An 18,416-nucleotide genomic window follows, 5' to 3' on the forward strand; every position below is an offset into this window, starting at 1 on the left:
ACACGCAGTCGTCCGTTAAGAAACACGCAGTCGTCCGTTAAGAAACACGCAGTCGTCCCATAAGAAACACTCTGAGTGTTTCTTATGGGACGACTGCGTGTTTCTTAACGGACGACTCTGAGTCGTCCGTTAAGAAACACGCAGTCGTCCGTTAAGAAACACGCAGAGTCGTCCGTTAAGAAACACGCAGAGTCGTCCGTTAAGAAACACTCAGAGTCGTCCGTTAAGAAACACGCAGAGTCGTCCGTTAAGAAACACGCAGAGTCGTCCCATAAGAAACACGCAGTCGTCCGTTAAGAAACACGCAGAGTCGTCCGTTAAGAAACACGCAGAGTCGTCCGTTAAGAAACACGCAGTCGTCCATTGAGAAACACGCAGTCGTCCGTTAAGAAACACGCAGAGTCGTCCGTTAAGAAACACGCAGAGTCGTCCATTAAGAAACACTCAGAGTCGTCCGTTAAGAAACACGCAGAGTCGTCCGTTAAGAAACACGCAGAGTCGTCCGTTAAGAAACACGCAGTCGTCCGTTAAGAAACACGCAGTCGTCCGTTAAGAAACACGCAGAGTCGTCCGTTAAGAAACACGCAGTCGTCCGTTAAGAAACACGCAGTCGTCCGTTAAGAAACACGCAGTCGTCCGTTAAGAAACACGCAGAGTCGTCCGTTAAGAAACTCGCAGAGTCGTCCGTTAAGAAACACGCAGAGTCGTCCGTTAAGAAACACGCAGGGGGGAGGCTTCAAGATGGCGGAGAGAGTAGACGCATAGTGAACTTGCTCTCCCGAGTCGGTTAAATTAAACCCTCAAAACAAATGTAACTCGACAGTAAAAGTAAGATATGAGAAGAAAATATAATACAAGAAGTCGGAATAACAATAAAAAGCAAAACAAAACGCGAGAACAACCTGCAACGAAAGCTAACTCCGAACACGAAGCTAGCGAACACGAGGAGGACGCAACGGAGAGAATGGAACAAGACCACACAGAGATGCTGCGAGTGGGACTCGCTACCATCAGTAAAGATATAAAAGAGCTTAAACAGGAGTTACGACACGAACTAAACATGTTTAAAGTCGAGCTGAAGAGGGAGATGAAAGAAGAAATCACCAATCTCCGGCAAGAAATAGACCGTAAGCTAACAGAAAACCACCGCGAGCTACAGACGCAACAGGTGAGCATCACAGAAACTCAGACCCGCATAGGTGAGCTGGAGGAGTGGAAGATGGACGCAAACGAGACACTGACGGCGGTGTGGGAGCAGACATGTCGGATGCAAGGGAAACTAACTGACCTCGAAGGAAGATCAAGAAGAAATAATATCCGAGTTTTCGGCCTACTGGAGGACACCGAAGGTAGCTCCACATCCAAATACCTGGAGCAGCTCCTGAGCGCTGAACTCGAGTTACCAGAGGGAACTAATCTCCAGATCCAACGGGCCCACAGGTCGCTCGCCCCAAAACCGAGCCAGAGCACCGCCGCACCCAGATCAGTGGTGGTCAACTTTCTGCAGTTTGAGACGAAGGAGATGATTTTAAGAAAAGCGTGGCAGAAGAAGATACACGTCGGAGGTAAACAACTTTTCTTTGACCATGACTATCCTACTGAAATTGTCCAGAAACGAAAGGCATATGCGGGCATCAAAAAGGCGCTCAAGGAAAAAGGAATCCGGTTCCAGACACCGCTCGCTAAAATACGGAGTGAAGACATACGACAGCGCCAGGGAGGCAGCCCGGGACATGAAGGAGAGAGGGCTCACGGTGGAGGTGCCAGGCGGCGACCCGGGACCTGCAGCGGAGGGGAGGACTCGAGGAGCGGCGGAGTGTCAGCGGCAGGGGAAGGACCAGAGGCTGGGTACGGCGCACCGGGTGAGGGAGAAGCTGCAAAACTACCAGTGGAGATCATAAAACGTTTTGCTTAAGGAAAGAGATCCCACTGTGGACCAGGAGAAAAGCAGGTAGGGTTATGGACTCATTCAACATATAGCTGAATGAGAAGAGACGATGGAAAAATTTAAAGGAGCAGACTTTGCATCAAAGACTAATTAAAAAACATTGAACCGAGCTTTTCCCATATTCAACAGAAAAATGGCTATACAACGGAACGGATACACAGTGGAGATATCTGAATTCTTTTTTTCAGACTTCTTTAGTTTAAATATTACATTGAGGACCGGCTGGGAGAGGTCAGGTTGTTTAAGTTGGACTTATCTAGACGCAGTGAAACCCCACTAGTTGGGTGTAGTTCTGGGTCTAGGGAGGGGCCCTCAGTAGAGATGGGGATTTCCCCTCCACCCACCAACGGGGATTTGGGGATAAACGGGAGATCACCCCACATTTGGAGGTTCCTTGTATTTCTGGTTTGTAGTATGTTAATAACTGTTCATGTGTGTGTTGTTATGTTTTTGAGGGGATACGGTGAAATCAATCACACTAAGTGTAATGATGCAGTGTCAGGGCCTTAAGCTGATGTCTTTTAATTGGATTACCCAAACCATTTACATTTAGAGGGCCAAAGTCATGACTAAATTGAAAAAAGAGAAAATGCATATTACTTTTTTACAAGAAACCCATTTATCGCGACAAGAGCACGAAAAATTGAAAAGATTTGGATACAAAAACACATATTATAGCTCACATACTTGTAGTCATAAAAGAGGAGTGGCAATCTTGATATCAAACTCAGTTAAATTAGAAATTTTTAAAGAAATAAAAGACAAAGAAGGGAGGTATATCATAATAAAGGGCAAAGTTGATAATAATGTTCTAACGCTGGTAAATGTCTATGCGCCCCCCGATAGCGATAAACACTTTTTCAAATCCCTATTTGATATCATTGCAGTGGAAGCAGAAGGAATTTGTATATGCGGGGGGGATCTGAATGTAGTATTGAATCATAGTCTTGATACGACAAGCAAAAAAAAGAATTAAAGCTGCAAGCAGCGATGAAAGGGCCCTCGCCCCTCCTCGCGGGTCGGGGTTGCTGGCGGGACGCCGACCGACGCGGCCGGGCACCGCGAAACCGAAACTCTGACGAGCGCCACGACGCCTGCTGCAAGGCTCTACGACAAGCGGTTCACGAGTTATGAAGGGGGGCGTGGCTAATGTGTAGGGGGCGGGCATAACATTCACCAATGAAACAGGAACTCTCTGCTGAGTTATATGACACCTCCCACAAGACTCTACGACAAACGGTTCATGAGTTATGAAAGGGGGCGGGGCTATGACTATATTTTCGCATTTACATATAATCAGGACTGGACCCTTATCATACCTGAGAGATTTGGGGCAGATCGGACTATGTACAGTTGAGTTACAATAACTGGCGAATGGCTCAAAATGGCCGCCACGCCACGGTCCGCTCGTTAAGTGAACACTCACCATTTTGATAACTTTTCATCCTCAAGGTCTTGAGATGGTCCTGACCAAATATCAACTCGATCTGATCAAATCTGTAGGAGGAGTTCGTTAAAGTACGCGGCCAATAAAACGCAAAAATTGGGAAAATCGTACATAAAATCCAATATGGCCGACTTCTGGGTGGGCGGGGCTAATGAAACCCAATGAGGAATATGTTTCAAATGATAATTTGGGGCAGATCGAACTCTGTACAGTTGAGTTAGGGTTAACCCACTCTCTGCTGAGTGATATGACACATCCCACAAGACTCTACTATAAACGGTTCATGAGATATGAAAGGGGGCGGGGCTAACGTCTTGGGGCGGGGCTATGAGTATATTTTTTCATATACATGTCATCAGTACTGGAGCACCATCATACCTGAGAGATTTGGGGCAGATCGGACTATGTACAGTTGAGTTACAATAACTGCCTGTTTCATGGCGAATGGCTCAAAATGGCCGCCACGCCACGGTCAGGTCGTTAAGTGAACACTCACCATTTTGATAACTTTTCATCCTCAAGGTCTTAAGATGGTCCTGACCAAATTTCAACTCGATCTGATCAAATCTGTAGGAGGAGTTCGTTAAAGTACACGGCCTACAAAAACCCCCAGAAATGGGCGAAAAATGGGCAAAATTGCACATAAAATTCAATATGGCTGACTTCCTGTTGAGTTTTGGGCATACCTCCAAGAGGCTTTTTTGTTTCTCTCCACATCTTACATCTGTCTACCAAATTTTGTACTTGTAGGTGAAACCGGAGCGCGGATATCAATTTTTCCATTTCAATGGCGAATGGCTCAAAATGGCCGCCACGCCACGGTCAGGTCGTTAAGTGAAAACTCACGATTTTAATAACTTTTCATCCTCAAGGTCTTAAGATGGTCCTGACCAAATTTCAAATCGATCTTATTAAATCTGTAGGAGGAGTTCGTTAAAGTACGCGGCCAGTAAAACGCAAAAATGACATAAAAATCCAATATGGCCGACTTCTGGGTGGGCGGGGCTAATGAAACCCAATGAGGAATATGTTTCAAATGATGAGTGGGATATGCATACCAAATTTCATGAATATCGGATCAACTTTGACAAAGTTAAAATTTCAACGCGTTAGGGGGCGCTATAGAGCCGGCTAAACACACTGAGCCTAATGGCTATGCAGTTACATAAAGTTCACAGGTGTCTATCATTTTGCCAAATTTTATGAGATTCCGAGTACCTAAAGGTATGTTCAAAATCTGAAAGACATAAGGGGGCGCTAGAGAGCCAACATGCCACGCCCAAGCAAAATTTCACCACTAAAATTAAGTAATTACTAGTTTGGATGTGTGTGTAAAGTTTCATAAATTTTTGGGCATCCTAAAGTCTTCAAATATGCGTTCGTAAATTCTAAAATCACGCAGGAAGTCCAACATGGCTGACTTCCTGTTTGCCGAAGAAATCTCAAAATCATTTAATCCAGGTATGAGGGCGTGAGCAATGACATACTTGAATTTCGTGAAGATCGAAGAAACTTTCTCTGAAAAACTGCGTACGTTAGGGGGCGCTATGGAGCCCCCTTGAGAAACCTGAGCCCAGTCACTCCAGAACATTGAATTTCCCACCAGTTCTGACGCATACTCCACTTTTGGTGAGTTTTTGGGGATGGCTAAGGTCCCAAAAACGCGATCTACCAGCGGAAAAAGAATAATAATCTGCAGAAAAACAATAGGTTCCTTGCACTTCGTGCCAGGACACCGTTGGGTCCTGGCACTTTAGTGCTCGGGCCCTAATAAGAACCAGTTAACAAAACTACTAAACACTACATGTGAAGAAATTGGTTTCCTGGATGTCTGGAGGAATTTTCACCCTTTAGAAAGAGACTATACGCATTACTCAATACCGCACTCAGTTTACTCCAGAATAGACTATTTTTTAATGCAGAAAGAGGACTGCTATAGGGTAACAGACTGCAGAATTGGAGTGGCAGATGTATCAGACCATAATGCCATATACTTAACTATTCAAATGGATAGTAGAAGAAAAAACACAGTATGGCGTTTAAATGTTGGCATGCTGAATGATAAAACAACTGTTAATGACATTAAATTGGAAATCAAAAGATATCTAGAGGAGAATGATAATGCGGAGGTGGACCCATCCATATTATGGGACACATTGAAGGCTGTAATACGAGGAAGGTTAATAGCTAGGGCATCATATATTAAAAAGGCCAGAATGAAAACATACGATAAATTGATATTAGACCTGAAGGATTTAGAACAGAAGTACAAAAATAATAAGGACCAGAAAACGTATAAACAAATAGAAGATTTGAGGGGACAAATGGATATTGGGTCAAGAGGTGGAGAAAAAAGCAAGATTTGTAAAACAGGCATATTATGAGCTGGGCCCTAAATCCACTAAATTACTTGCCCGAAGGATACGCAAACAACAGGCCGATAACACCATACACAAAATTAAAGACCCCTGTACACAGAAATTGAAGAGTGATCCAAAAGAAATAGAACATATATTCCAGGAATATTATAAAGAATTCTATACACAAACTTCTACAGCAGATGGAGAATCAATATAGACTTATTTACGTACAATAGATCTGCCCTGTATTGGAGAGACACAAAATAAAACAATCACAGCAGAAATATCACTGGACGAGATAGAGAAGGCAATTGGTAGGATGAAAACAAACAAGGCCCCAGGTAGCGACGGTTTTCCTATAGAATGGTATAAAATATTCCGTAACGAGCTGAAGCCACTTCTTCTGAGAACCTTTAACTGGATTATAAAGGAAGGCAAGACACCCCCATCATGGAAAGAGGCAATTATAACACTAATCCCCAAAGAGAACAAAGACAAGGAAAATTGTACCAACTACAGACCGATATCAATTCTAAATGTGGACTATAAATTATATACCTCAATTATCTCCAAACGATTTGAAAAGTTCATGCCAGATTTAATTGATGAAGACCAGACTGGTTTTATAACAGGCAGACAAACACAAGATAGTATTAGAAGAACCCTACATATAATACACAAGAGTCAAAAAGAAAGTACGCGCGCTATCCTGATAAGCCTAGATGCAGAAAAGGCTTTCGATAGGGTGAATTGGGAATTTTTATATCAAACACTAGAAAGATTTGGCTTTTCCCAAGATTCTATTCAAATTATTAAAGCAATCTACCAGCAACCTTCTGCAAGAGTAAAGGTGAATGGGTCCTTGACGGAGAGATTTGTGTTAGGAAGAGGAACGAGACAGGGATGTTGTCTTAGCTCTACCCTGTTTGCTATATATATTGAACCATTGGCTCAAGCGATCCGTCAAGATAGGGAACTGAGGGGAATAACTATAAGAGACAGAGAACATAGAATTGGCCTTTTTGCAGATGACGTAATGATGTATCTCACGGATGTAAACACCTCCTTTCCAAGGATGATGGAGATCATAAACGAATTTAATTTCTATGCAGGATATAAATTGAATATTTCAAAAACTCAAGTCCTCCTATTTAACTGTGTTCCTCCAGAAGAAATCAGGCAAAAGTATAATATTAAAAGGGATTCAAAATCAATTAAATACCTAGGGGTACATATAACGAAAAATATATCAATGCTGTATGGGGCCAATTATAACCACATTAACTTAAACATAAGAAGGGATATAGAAAGATGGTCCACATACCCAATGGATTTTAGCAGTAAAATAAATGTGGTGAAAATGAATATTTTGCCAAGGTTATTGTACTTGTTTCAATCTCTGCCAATAGAGGTCCCACTAAAACAATTCACAGAATGGGATAAATTAATATCTAGATTTATTTGGGGAGGGAAGAAGGCCAGAGTTCGATATACTACACTTCAGTTGCCAAAGGACAAAGGTGGAATGGCACTTCCAAATTTTAGGACATATTTCTATGCAGCCCAACTTCGACCTCTAATTAATTGGTGTGATGATAGTTACATAGCTAGGTGGAAAGAGATTGAGACATGTATCCCTGATTTCCACAGCTAGGTGGAAAGAGATTGAGACATGTATCCCTGATTTCCACAGCTAGGTGGAAAGAGATTGAGACATGTATCCCTGATTTCCACATCCAAACACTCTTGGGAGAAAAAGCGCTTCCAGGGCATATCAGGAGTATAATTGATCCAATAACAATATTTACTTTGGAAACCTGGTTCACTCTTACCAGACAACTTAAATTGAAAAATCGACAAAAAGTGTTAAAATGGATAGCTTTGGATGGGGAATTCAGACCAGGGATGTATGACTCAACATTTAAAGAATGGATGAAAAAAGGAATGACTGCGTTTTGTACCGTTACTAAAAATGGAGACCTGAGAAGTTTTCAAGATTTGAAGGACAGATTTGCACTTCGCAACCAAGACTTGTTTAGATATTTCCAACTGAGAGAATATTACAACAAAAAAGTAAAAAGGGAGGCACCAGAAGAGAAGAATCCAGTGGTAGAAGTTATAGTCAATGCATATCATCAAAAAGCATCAAGGATTATCTCTAAACTTTATCATGGCTTAATGGAATGTCAAGCAAAGACTACATCCTATGTGAAATTAAAGTGGGAAAAGGAATTGAACATCAAAATCTCAGAAGAAGAATGGCATGATATGTGTGTAACACTACAGACATCCACTAATTCACAATTCTGGAGAGAATTTAATTGGAAAAATCTGATTCGTTTCTTCATTACGCCTAACATAAAAAGCAAGCAAATTCTAAGGCAACAAACATGCTGGAGACAATGTGGCCATACAGATGCAAATCATGCACATATCTTCTGGGGTTGCCCAAAAATAGAACCATTTTGGGACAGAGTGAACTCAGTATTAATCCTATGTATTAAAGGAGGTATTGGGATATATAATCATTAAGAAGTGCTCCATTTTGTACCTGGGTAATATAACTTCAGTGGTGCTGAAGGAAGATCAGTACTTGGTTAAAATCCTACTCACAGCTGGCAGAAAGGCCATTACAAGAAAATGGCTTGTAGCGGACACCCCCAGACTTAGTCAATGGTTAGACATAGTACAGGGAATATTTGTGATGGAGAAAATGACTTATTCTCTAAGAGTGAAAGAAGATGAGTTTAACAGAAAATGGGAAAAATGGATTAGGTATAGACATAAAGACATAAGCACTGTATAATTGTATTGTAAAAACTAAGTTATTGGAAAATGTTTTAATAAGAAAATAACCCTGAATACTGCATCACCAATTGTAAACTGAACCCCTCACTGCACTGTTGCAAGTTTCGTTTCTATATGTGTGTTTTATTTGTGTATGCAAAAAAGAAATAAAGACTAAAGTGACAAAGAAATAAAGACTAAAGTGACAAAAAAAAAAAGAAACACGCAGTCGTCCGTTAAGAAACACGCAGTCGTCCGTTAAGAAACACTCAGAGTCGTCCGTTAAGAAACACGCAGAGTCGTCCATTAAGAAACACGCAGAGTCGTCCGTTAAGAAACACTCAGAGTCGTCCGTTAAGAAACTCGCAGAGTCGTCCGTTAAGAAACACGCAGAGTCGTCCGTTAAGAAACACTCAGAGTCGTTTCCTTCACAATGAAAGAGAAAATGATCACTGTAAGTTTCCAGAGTTGTAAAATCATGTCACTGAGTATTATGAACCTGTCTGTCTCTCCGTCTGTCTCTCTGTCCTACCTGTCTCTCTGTCCTATCTGTCTCTCTGTCCTACCTTTCTCTCTGTCTCTCTGTCCTACCTGTCTCTCTGTCTGTCTCTCTGTCCTACCTGTCTCTCTGTCCTACCTGTCTCTCTACCTGTCTCTCTGTCCTACCTGTCTCTCTGTCTGTCTCTCTGTCCTACATGTCTCAGGTCTGGAGGGTGAGGTGTCTCCTGTCCTCCAGGTGATGCGTCGTTACATCAGGACGTTCTTCGGCTGTGAGGAATGCGGTCGTCACTTTGAAGAAGCAGCAGCCGTCAGTCTGGAGACGGTGAAGACCAGAGAGGACCAGATCCTCTGGCTCTGGGACCAACACAACCGGGTCAACTACCGACTGGCTGGTACACTACTATACTATACTATACTATACTATACTATACTACTACTATACTATACTATACTATACTATACTATACTATACTACTACTATACTATACTATACTATACTATAGTAGTAGTAGTATAGTATAGTAGTAGTAGTAGTATAGTATAGTAGTATAGTATAGTAGTATACTATACTATACTATACTACTACTATACTATACTACTACTATACTATACTACTACTATACTACTAGTATAGTATAGTAGTAGTAGTAGTATAGTATAGTAGTATAGTATAGTAGTATACTATACTATACTATACTATACTACTACTATACTACTACTATACTACTACTATACTATACTACTACTATACTATACTACTACTATACTATACTATACTATACTACTACTATACTATACTATACTATACTACTACTATACTATACTATACTACTACTATACTATACTATACTATACTATACTACTACTATACTATACTATACTATACTACTACTATACTATACTATACTATACTACTACTATACTATACTATACTACTACTATACTATACTATACTATACTACTACTATACTATACTACTACTATACTACTACTATACTACTACTATACTATACTACTACTATACTATACTATACTATACTACTACTATACTATACTACTACTATACTATACTATACTATACTACTATACTATACTATACTACTACTATACTATACTACTACTATACTATACTACTACAATACTATACTATACTACTACTATACTATACTACTACTATACTATACTATACTATACTATACTACTACTATACTATACTATACTACTACTATACTATACTATACTATACTACTACTATACTATACTATACTACTATACTATACTATACTACTACTATACTATACTATACTATACTACTACTATACTATACTATACTACTACTATACTATACTATACTATACTATACTATACTACTACTATACTACTATACTACTACTATACTATACTATACTATACTATACTACTATACTACTATACTATACTATACTACTACTATACTACTATACTACTAGTATTACTATACATTATATATACTATACTATATTATTATAAATAAACTATACTACTACTTATACATTTATATTTATATTTTACAATACTATATTATTATACATTATATATATAATAATAATAATATGAAAGCTGCGAGCAGCGATGAACGGGCCCCTCGCCCCTCCTCGCGCGTCGGGGGTACCGGCGGGACGCCGACCGACGCGGCCGGGCACGGTGAAACCGACACTCTGACGAGCGCCGTGACGCCTGCCACAAGAGTCTACGACAAACGGACCTCAGAACATCAGAACCGGACCCTCATCATACCTGAGACGTTTGGGTTAGAACGGACTACGGGAAGTTGAGTTACAACAACTTCCTGTTTCATGGCGAATGGCTCAAAATGGCCGCCACGCCACCGTTAGGTCGTTCAGTGAAAACTCACCATTTTGAATAACTTTTCATCCTCAAGGCGTTAGATGGTCTGACTATATCTGTAGGAGGAGTTCGTTAACGTACACGACCTATAAAACGCTAAAAATGGGCGAAAAATCGCATATTAAATTCAAGATGGCTGACTTCCTGTTGAGTTTTGGGCGTACCTCCCAGAGGCTTTTTCGTGCGTCTCCACATGTTACATCTGTCTGCCAAATGTCATACCTGTAGGTGAAACCGGAGCAAGGGGCTCAATTTTTCCAATTTTCTAGGGGGCGCTAGCGAGTCATTTTACAACGGCCAAGAACAAGACCCTTTAATATCCAACATCTCCACCGTCTGATACGAGAACAAGACCTTTAATATCCAACATCTCCACCGTCTGATACGAGAACAAGACCTTTAATATCCAACATCTCCACCGTCTGATACGAGAACAAGACCTTTAATATCCAACATCTCCACCGTCTGATACGAGAACAAGACCTTTAATATCCAACATCTCCACCGTCTGATACGAGAACAAGACAAGACCTTTAATATCCAACATCTCCACCGTCTGATACGAGAACAAGACCTTTAATATCCAACATCTCCACCGTCTGATACGAGAACAAGACCTTTAATATCCAACATCTCCACCGTCTGATACGAGAACAAGTTTAACTACTTCTGGGGATCGCTAAGGTCGTCAAGAAGGTGACTCATCGGAGGAAGAAGAAGAAGAAGAAGAAGAAGAAGAATTCCTAGGGTTTCATTAGGGCCTTCGCTGGTACCGACGATCTCACTGCTCAGGCCCTAATGATATAATATAATATAATATAATATAATATAATCCATTTTAATATAATATATAATGCTACAGAATCTACTAATATCAACTTTTTTCTCCTCCTCCTCCTCCTCTCTCTCCTCCTCCTCCTCCTCCTCCTCCTCCTCCTCCTCCTCCTCCTCCTCTCTCCTCCTCCTCCTCTTCCTCCTCCTCTCTCTCCTCCTCCTCTTCCTCCTCCTCTCTCTCCTCCTCCTCCTGCTCCTCCTCCAGGCTCTCTGAGTGATGACCCCCTGTTCCCTAAAGCTCCGTGGCCCAGCCCCTCCCTCTGCGCCTCCTGCCACGAGGAGAAACATGGCGTCCACGTGTGGAACCAGGAGAACGTCCTCCTCTTCCTCAGACATCACTACAGCGTCTCCAACATGTCCCCCAAATACTCCCTGACTCCCCCACGACTCCCCGCACCTCCTCCTGGTCCTGATCCTGATCCTGTACAGAGCAGCCGGCCTCAGGAGGAGCACCGAGGAGGAGCAGGAGGAGGAGGAGCAGCAGGAGGAGGAGGAGAGAGGAAGGACCCGCAGAAGAACGCTGAGGAGCAGCTGGAGCCTCAACCTGGACACCCGGGTCTGAGAGAGGAGGAGGTTCTGGTTCTGGGAGGAGGAGCAGGAGCAGGGAGAGGAGGAGGAGGAGGAGGAGGAGGAGGAGGAGGAGGAGGAGGAGGAGGAGGTGTCTGGATTCTGGGTCTGGGTTTTAACAGCGTGGACATGAGTCTGTGTGTGGTTCTGTACGTCTGCTCCTGCCTCTTCCTCATGCTCCTCTTCTTCCTCTTCAAAGTCCGATCCAGGAGGTGGAAAGTCCGACACTTCTGCCTCCACGTCTGACCTGGACCGGACCGGACCGGACCGGACTAACCTGGACCGGACTAACCTAGACCGGACCAAACCAGTTTAACCAGGACCAGACTGTTTTAACCAGGACCGGTCCGGTCTGAGCTCCACGGAGGTTAAAGGTGTGTCTGTAGTCCTGCTCTGGACTCTGTGGGTCTCTCACCTGGCGGTCCACCTGAACCTCCTGGGTGGACCAGCAGTCAGGTGGACCAGTAGACAGGTGGACCTTACCTGGGTTCATCCTCCAGAGTCTGACGGGACACATGTTGGATTGTATAAACCGGGTCTGGGATCTGTTGTTGTGCCAAACGTTTAACCTGCCTGACCTCTCAGGACCCGCCTCCGTCCACACAGACTGCCTGAACCTGAACCTCAACCTGAACCTCAACCTGAACCTCAACCTGAACCTCAACCTGAACCTCAACCTGAACCTCAACCTGAACCTCAATATGAACCTCAACCTGAACCTCAACCTGAACCTGAACCTGAACCTGAACCGTCCTCATCTCTGATTGATTGATTGATTGATTGAGTTTTTGTTGTCCCTCGTGTTGATGGAGAAGTTGGTCCTGTTCGACCAGGAGGAGGTGTTGATCAAACTGGTTCTCCTCTCTGTGGCCTCTCAGGGCCTCCGTAGGATCAGACTGGTTCTCCTCTCTGTGGCCTCTCAGGGCCTCCGTAGGATCAGACTGGTTCTCCTCTCTGTGGCCCATCTGGGCCTCCGTAGGATCAGCTCCATGAAGAAAAACTGTTAGAAGTGTTTTTATAAAAACATGAATCGTCACGATGAACTCTGTGATGTCACTGTGTGATGTCACTGTGTGATGTCACTGTGTGATGTCACTGTGTGACGTCACTCAGTAATGTCAAACAGCTGGATGTGATGAAGGTCATGTGACTGTGACATCATCAGATGGTCGTCTCCTGTTTATTATATTTGAACCATTAAAGAAAATCTGTTTTTACCCACAAATCAAAGAGAAACGTTCCTGCTGAGTAGAATCAGTATATTATATATGTATATATATATACATTATATATGTATATATAATATACATATATATATATGTATATATTAATATATTATATATATATATAATATATTATATATACATATATTATATATATATAATATATATAAATATATTATGTATAATATATTTCTTGTTTAGTCAGTAATTTGACTAAAAAGTGAATTATTTTCTTTCATTTGTGTTCAAATAAATCACAAGTTTGTATATTTTAAAATCTACAAAGTTAAAATGTTAAAATGATTTTTTATGTAAAGTGAAATAAATAAAACCTGAATGTAAAATTCTCAATTTGAAAACTAAAAATTAAACAAAAAAGCTGAAGTAGAAAAACTCAAAATTGGAATTTGAAACAAGATTTTTTTTGTCAATTAAATTTTCAGTTTTATTTAAATTTTTATATTTTTTGATTTTAGGTTTTTAAAATTCACTTTCCATTTTTGTATCGACATTTTTTCACGTGAAGCATTAAAATATTTAATTTCCTTTAGTTTCAATAATCAGATTATTATTATTAGTATTATGGAGACGGGCAGCAAATTCTGTTTTTCTGTCGTTTTCAGATTTTATTGATTTTCTCTTATTATTTATTTTCTTCCTCATTTACTTGTTAATATGAAATATTCTGTATTTTTATATTTAATTTTAACATTGTTGTTTTTCTGGCAGTATTGATCCTCCATACAGGCTGACATCAGGTGTTTTTATTTATTAGCAGCTGGAGGAGAGATGACACCTGAACGCCTCACAGCTTCTCCTCCTCCTGCTGCTCCTCCTCTTCCTCTTCCTCCTCCTCCTCTTCCACCTCCTCCTCCTCCTCCTCCTGCTCCTCCTCCTGTTCCTCCTCCTCTACCTGCTCCTCCTCTTCCTGCTCATCCTCCTCCTCCTCCTCTTCCTCTTATCTCTCCTCCTCCTCCTCCTCCTCTTCCACCTCCTCCCCTCCTCCTGCTCCTCCTCTTCCTGCTCCTCCTCCTCCTCCTGCTCTTCCTCCTCCTCCTCCTCCTCCTCTTCTTCCTCCTCCTCCTCCTCTTCCTGCTCCTCCTCCTGCTCTTCCTCCTCCTCTTCCTGCTCCTCCTCCTGCTCTTCCTCCTCCTCCTCCTCTTCCTCCTCCTGCTCTTCCTCCTCCTCCTCCTCTTCCTCCTGCTCTTCCTCCTCCTCCTCCTGCTCTTCCTCCTCCTCCTCCTCCTCTTCCTCCTGCTCTTCCTCCTCCTCCTCCTCCTCCTCCTCCTCTTCTTCCTCCTCCTCCTCCTCCTCTTCCTCCTCCTCCTCTTCCTCCTCCTCCTCCTCCTCTTCCTCCTCCTGCTCTTCTTCTTCCTCCTCCTCCTCTTCCTCCTCCTGCTCTTCCTCTTCCTCCTCCTCCTCCTGTTCTTCCTCCTCCTCCTCCTCCTCCTCCTGCTCTTCCTCTTCCTCCTCCTCCTCCTGTTCTTCCTCCTCCTCCTCCTCCTCCTCCTGCTCTTCCTCCTCCTCCTCCTCCTCCTCCTCCTCCTCCTCTGGTTCATTGTTTTAATAATGTAAATAAATGAATAAATCACGTTGCAGCTCTGACTGGTCACTGAGGTCGTCTCCTTTCCTAACCACGTCTCCTTTCCTAACCACGTCACCCTTCCTAACCTTCCTAACCACGTCTCCTTTCCTAACCACGTCACCCTTCCTAACCTTCCTAACCACGTCTCCTTTCCTAACCACGTCACCCTTCCTAACCTTCCTAACCACGTCTCCTTTCCTAACCACGCCTCCTTTCCTAGCCTTCCTAACCACGTCACCTTTCCTAACCTTCCTAACCACGTCTCCTGTCCTAACCACGCCTCCTTTCCTAACCACGTCACCTTTCCTAACCTTCCTAACCACGTCTCCTGTCCTAACCACGCCTCCTTTCCTAACCACGTCACCTTTCCTAACCTTCCTAACCACGCCTCCTTTCCTAGCCTTCCTAACCACGTCACCTGTCCTAACCACGCCTCCTTTCCTAACCACGTCTCCTTTCCTAGCCTTCTTAACCACGCCTCCTGTCCTAACCACGCCTCTTTTCCTAACCACGTCACCTTTCCTAACCACGCCTCCTGTCCTAACCACGCCTCTTTTCCTAACCACGTCACCTTTCCTAACCACGCCTCTTTTCCTAACCACGTCACCTTTCCTAACCTTCCTAACCACGTCTCCTGTCCTAACCACGCCTCCTGTCCTAACCACGCCACTTTTCCTAACCACGTCACCTTTCCTAACCACGCCTCCTGTCCTAACCACGCCACTTTTCCTAACCACGTCACCTTTCCTAACCACGTCACCTTTCCTAACCTTCCTAACCACGTCACCTTTCCTAACCTTCCTAACCACGTCTCCTGTCCTAACCACGCCTCCTTTCCTAGCCTTCCTAACCATGTCTCCTTTCCTAACCTTCCTAACCACGTCACCTGTCCTAACCACGCCTCCTTTCCTAACCACGTCACCTTTCCTAACCTTCCTAACCACGTCTCCTGTCCTAACCACGCCTCCTTTCCTAGCCTTCCTAACCATGTCTCCTTTCCTAACCTTCCTAACCACGTCACCTGTCCTAACTACGCCTCCTTTCCTAACCACGTCACCTTTCCTAACCTTCCTAACCATGTCTCCTTTCCTAACCTTCCTAACCACGTCACCTGTCCTAACCACGCCTCCTTTCCTAACCTTCCTAACCACGCCTCCTGTCCTAACCACGCCTCCTTTCCTAACCACGTCTCCTTTCCTAGCCTTCCTAACCACGCCTCCTGTCCTAACCACGCCTCCTTTCCTAACCAAGTCACCTTTCCTAACCTTCCTAACCACGTCTCCTTTCCTAACCTTCCTAACCACGCCTCCTGTCCTAACCACGCCTCCTTTCCTAACCACGTCTCCTTTCCTAGCCTTCCTAACCACGTCTCCTGTCCTAACCACGTCTCCTTTCCTAACCTTCCTAACCACGCCTCCTGTCCTAACCACGCCTCCTTTCCTAACCACGTCTCCTTTCCTAGCCTTCCTAACCACGCCTCCTGTCCTAACCACGCCTCTTTTCCTAAACTTCCTAACCACGTCTCCTGTCCTAACCTTCCTAACCACGTCTCCTGTCCTAACCTTCCTAACCACGCCTCCTGTCCTAACCACGCCTCCTGTCCTAACCACGCCTCCTTTCCTAACCACGTCTCCTTTCCTAGCCTTCCTAACCACGCCTCCTGTCCTAACCACGCCTCTTTTCCTAAACTTCCTAACCACGTCTCCTGTCCTAACCACGCCTCCTTTCCTAACCACGTCACCTTTCCTAACCTTCCTAACCACGTCTCCTTTCCTAACCTTCTTAACCACGTCACCTGTCCTAACCACGCCTCCTTTCCTAACCACGTCTCCTTTCCTAGCCTTCCTAACCACGTCTCCTGTCCTAACCACGTCTCCTTTCCTAACCTTCCTAACCACGCCTCCTGTCCTAACCACGCCTCCTTTCCTAACCACGTCTCCTTTCCTAAACTTCCTAACCACGCCTCCTGTCCTAACCACGCCTCTTTTCCTAAACTTCCTAACCACGTCTCCTGTCCTAACCACGCCTCCTTTCCTAACCACGTCACCTTTCCTAACCTTCCTAACCACGTCTCCTTTCCTAACCTTCTTAACCACGTCACCTGTCCTAACCACGCCTCCTTTCCTAACCACGTCTCCTTTCCTAGCCTTCCTAACCACGCCTCCTGTCCTAACCACGTCTCCTGTCCTAACCACGTCTCCTTTCCTAAACTTCCTAACCACGCCTCCTGTCCTAACCACGCCTCTTTTCCTAAACTTCCTAACCACGTCTCCTGTCCTAACCACGCCTCCTTTCCTAACCACGTCACCTTTCCTAACCTTCCTAACCACGTCTCCTTTCCTAACCTTCTTAACCACGTCACCTGTCCTAACCACGCCTCCTTTCCTAACCACGTCTCCTTTCCTAGCCTTCCTAACCACGTCTCCTGTCCTAACCACGTCACCTTTCCTAACCTTCCTAACCACGTCACCTTTCCTAACCTTCCTAACCACGTCACCTTTCCTAACCTTCCTAACCACGTCTCCTGTCCTAACCACGCCTCCTTTCCTAGCCTTCCTAACCACGCCTCCTGTCCTAACCACGCCTCTTTTCCTAACCACGTCTCCTTTCCTAACCACGCCTCCTTTCCTAACCACGTCTCCTTTCCTAACCGCACCTCCTTTCCTAACCACATCTCCTTTCCTAACCGCACCTCCTTTCCTAACCACATCTCCTTTCCTAACCACGCCTCCTTTCCTAACCACGTCTCCTTTCCTAACCTTCCTTACCATGCCTCCTTTCCTAGCCTTCCTAATGACGTCTCCTGTCCTAACCACGCCTCCTTTCCTAACTGCGTCTCCTTTCCTAACCACGTCTCCTGTCCTAACCACGTCTCCTGTTCTAACCACGCCTCCTTTCCTAACCACTTCTCCTTTCCTAACCCGACTCCTTTCCTAACCACGTCTCCTTTCCTAACCGCGCCTCCTTTCCTAACCACGTCTCCTTTCCTAACCACGCCTCCTTTCCTAACCGCGCATCCTTTCCTAACCTTCCTTACCATGCCTCCTGTCCTAACCACGCCTCCTTTCCTAATCGCGTCTCCTGTCCTAACCACGTCTCCTGTTCTAACCACGCCTCCTTTCCTAACCACTTCTCCTTTCCTAACCACGCCTCCTTTCCTAACCACGTCTCCTTTCCTAACCGCACCTCCTTTCCTAACCACATCTCCTTTCCTCACCACGCCTCCTTTCCTAACCACGTCTCCTTTCCTAACCACGTCTCCTTTCCTAACCACATG

General features: G+C 44.0%; 1 protein-coding gene and 1 long non-coding RNA gene across 2 annotated transcripts in view; one reads left to right on the top strand and one right to left on the bottom strand.

The window, feature by feature from the left end:
* qsox2 (quiescin Q6 sulfhydryl oxidase 2) overlaps positions 1 to 12,720 on the top strand; it is an 84,182-nt gene extending 71,462 nt beyond the window's left edge. The window contains 2 exon segments of the mRNA XM_074639725.1: positions 9,247 to 9,435; positions 11,970 to 12,720. Of these exon segments, the coding sequence (XP_074495826.1) occupies positions 9,247 to 9,435; positions 11,970 to 12,577 (797 nt within the window). The 3' untranslated portion in view covers positions 12,578 to 12,720.
* LOC141770082 (uncharacterized) lies at positions 3,644 to 11,450 on the bottom strand. Its single transcript, XR_012594443.1, has 3 exons — positions 11,280 to 11,450; positions 11,017 to 11,136; positions 3,644 to 3,992 (listed from the first exon to the last, which is right to left on the bottom strand). It is a non-coding gene; the product is annotated as an uncharacterized LOC141770082 (long non-coding RNA).
* Positions 12,721 to 18,416: the final 5,696 nt, after the last annotated feature.

Source organism: Sebastes fasciatus, chromosome 6, assembly GCF_043250625.1.
Source record: "Sebastes fasciatus isolate fSebFas1 chromosome 6, fSebFas1.pri, whole genome shotgun sequence".
NCBI lineage: Eukaryota > Metazoa > Chordata > Actinopteri > Perciformes > Sebastidae > Sebastes > Sebastes fasciatus.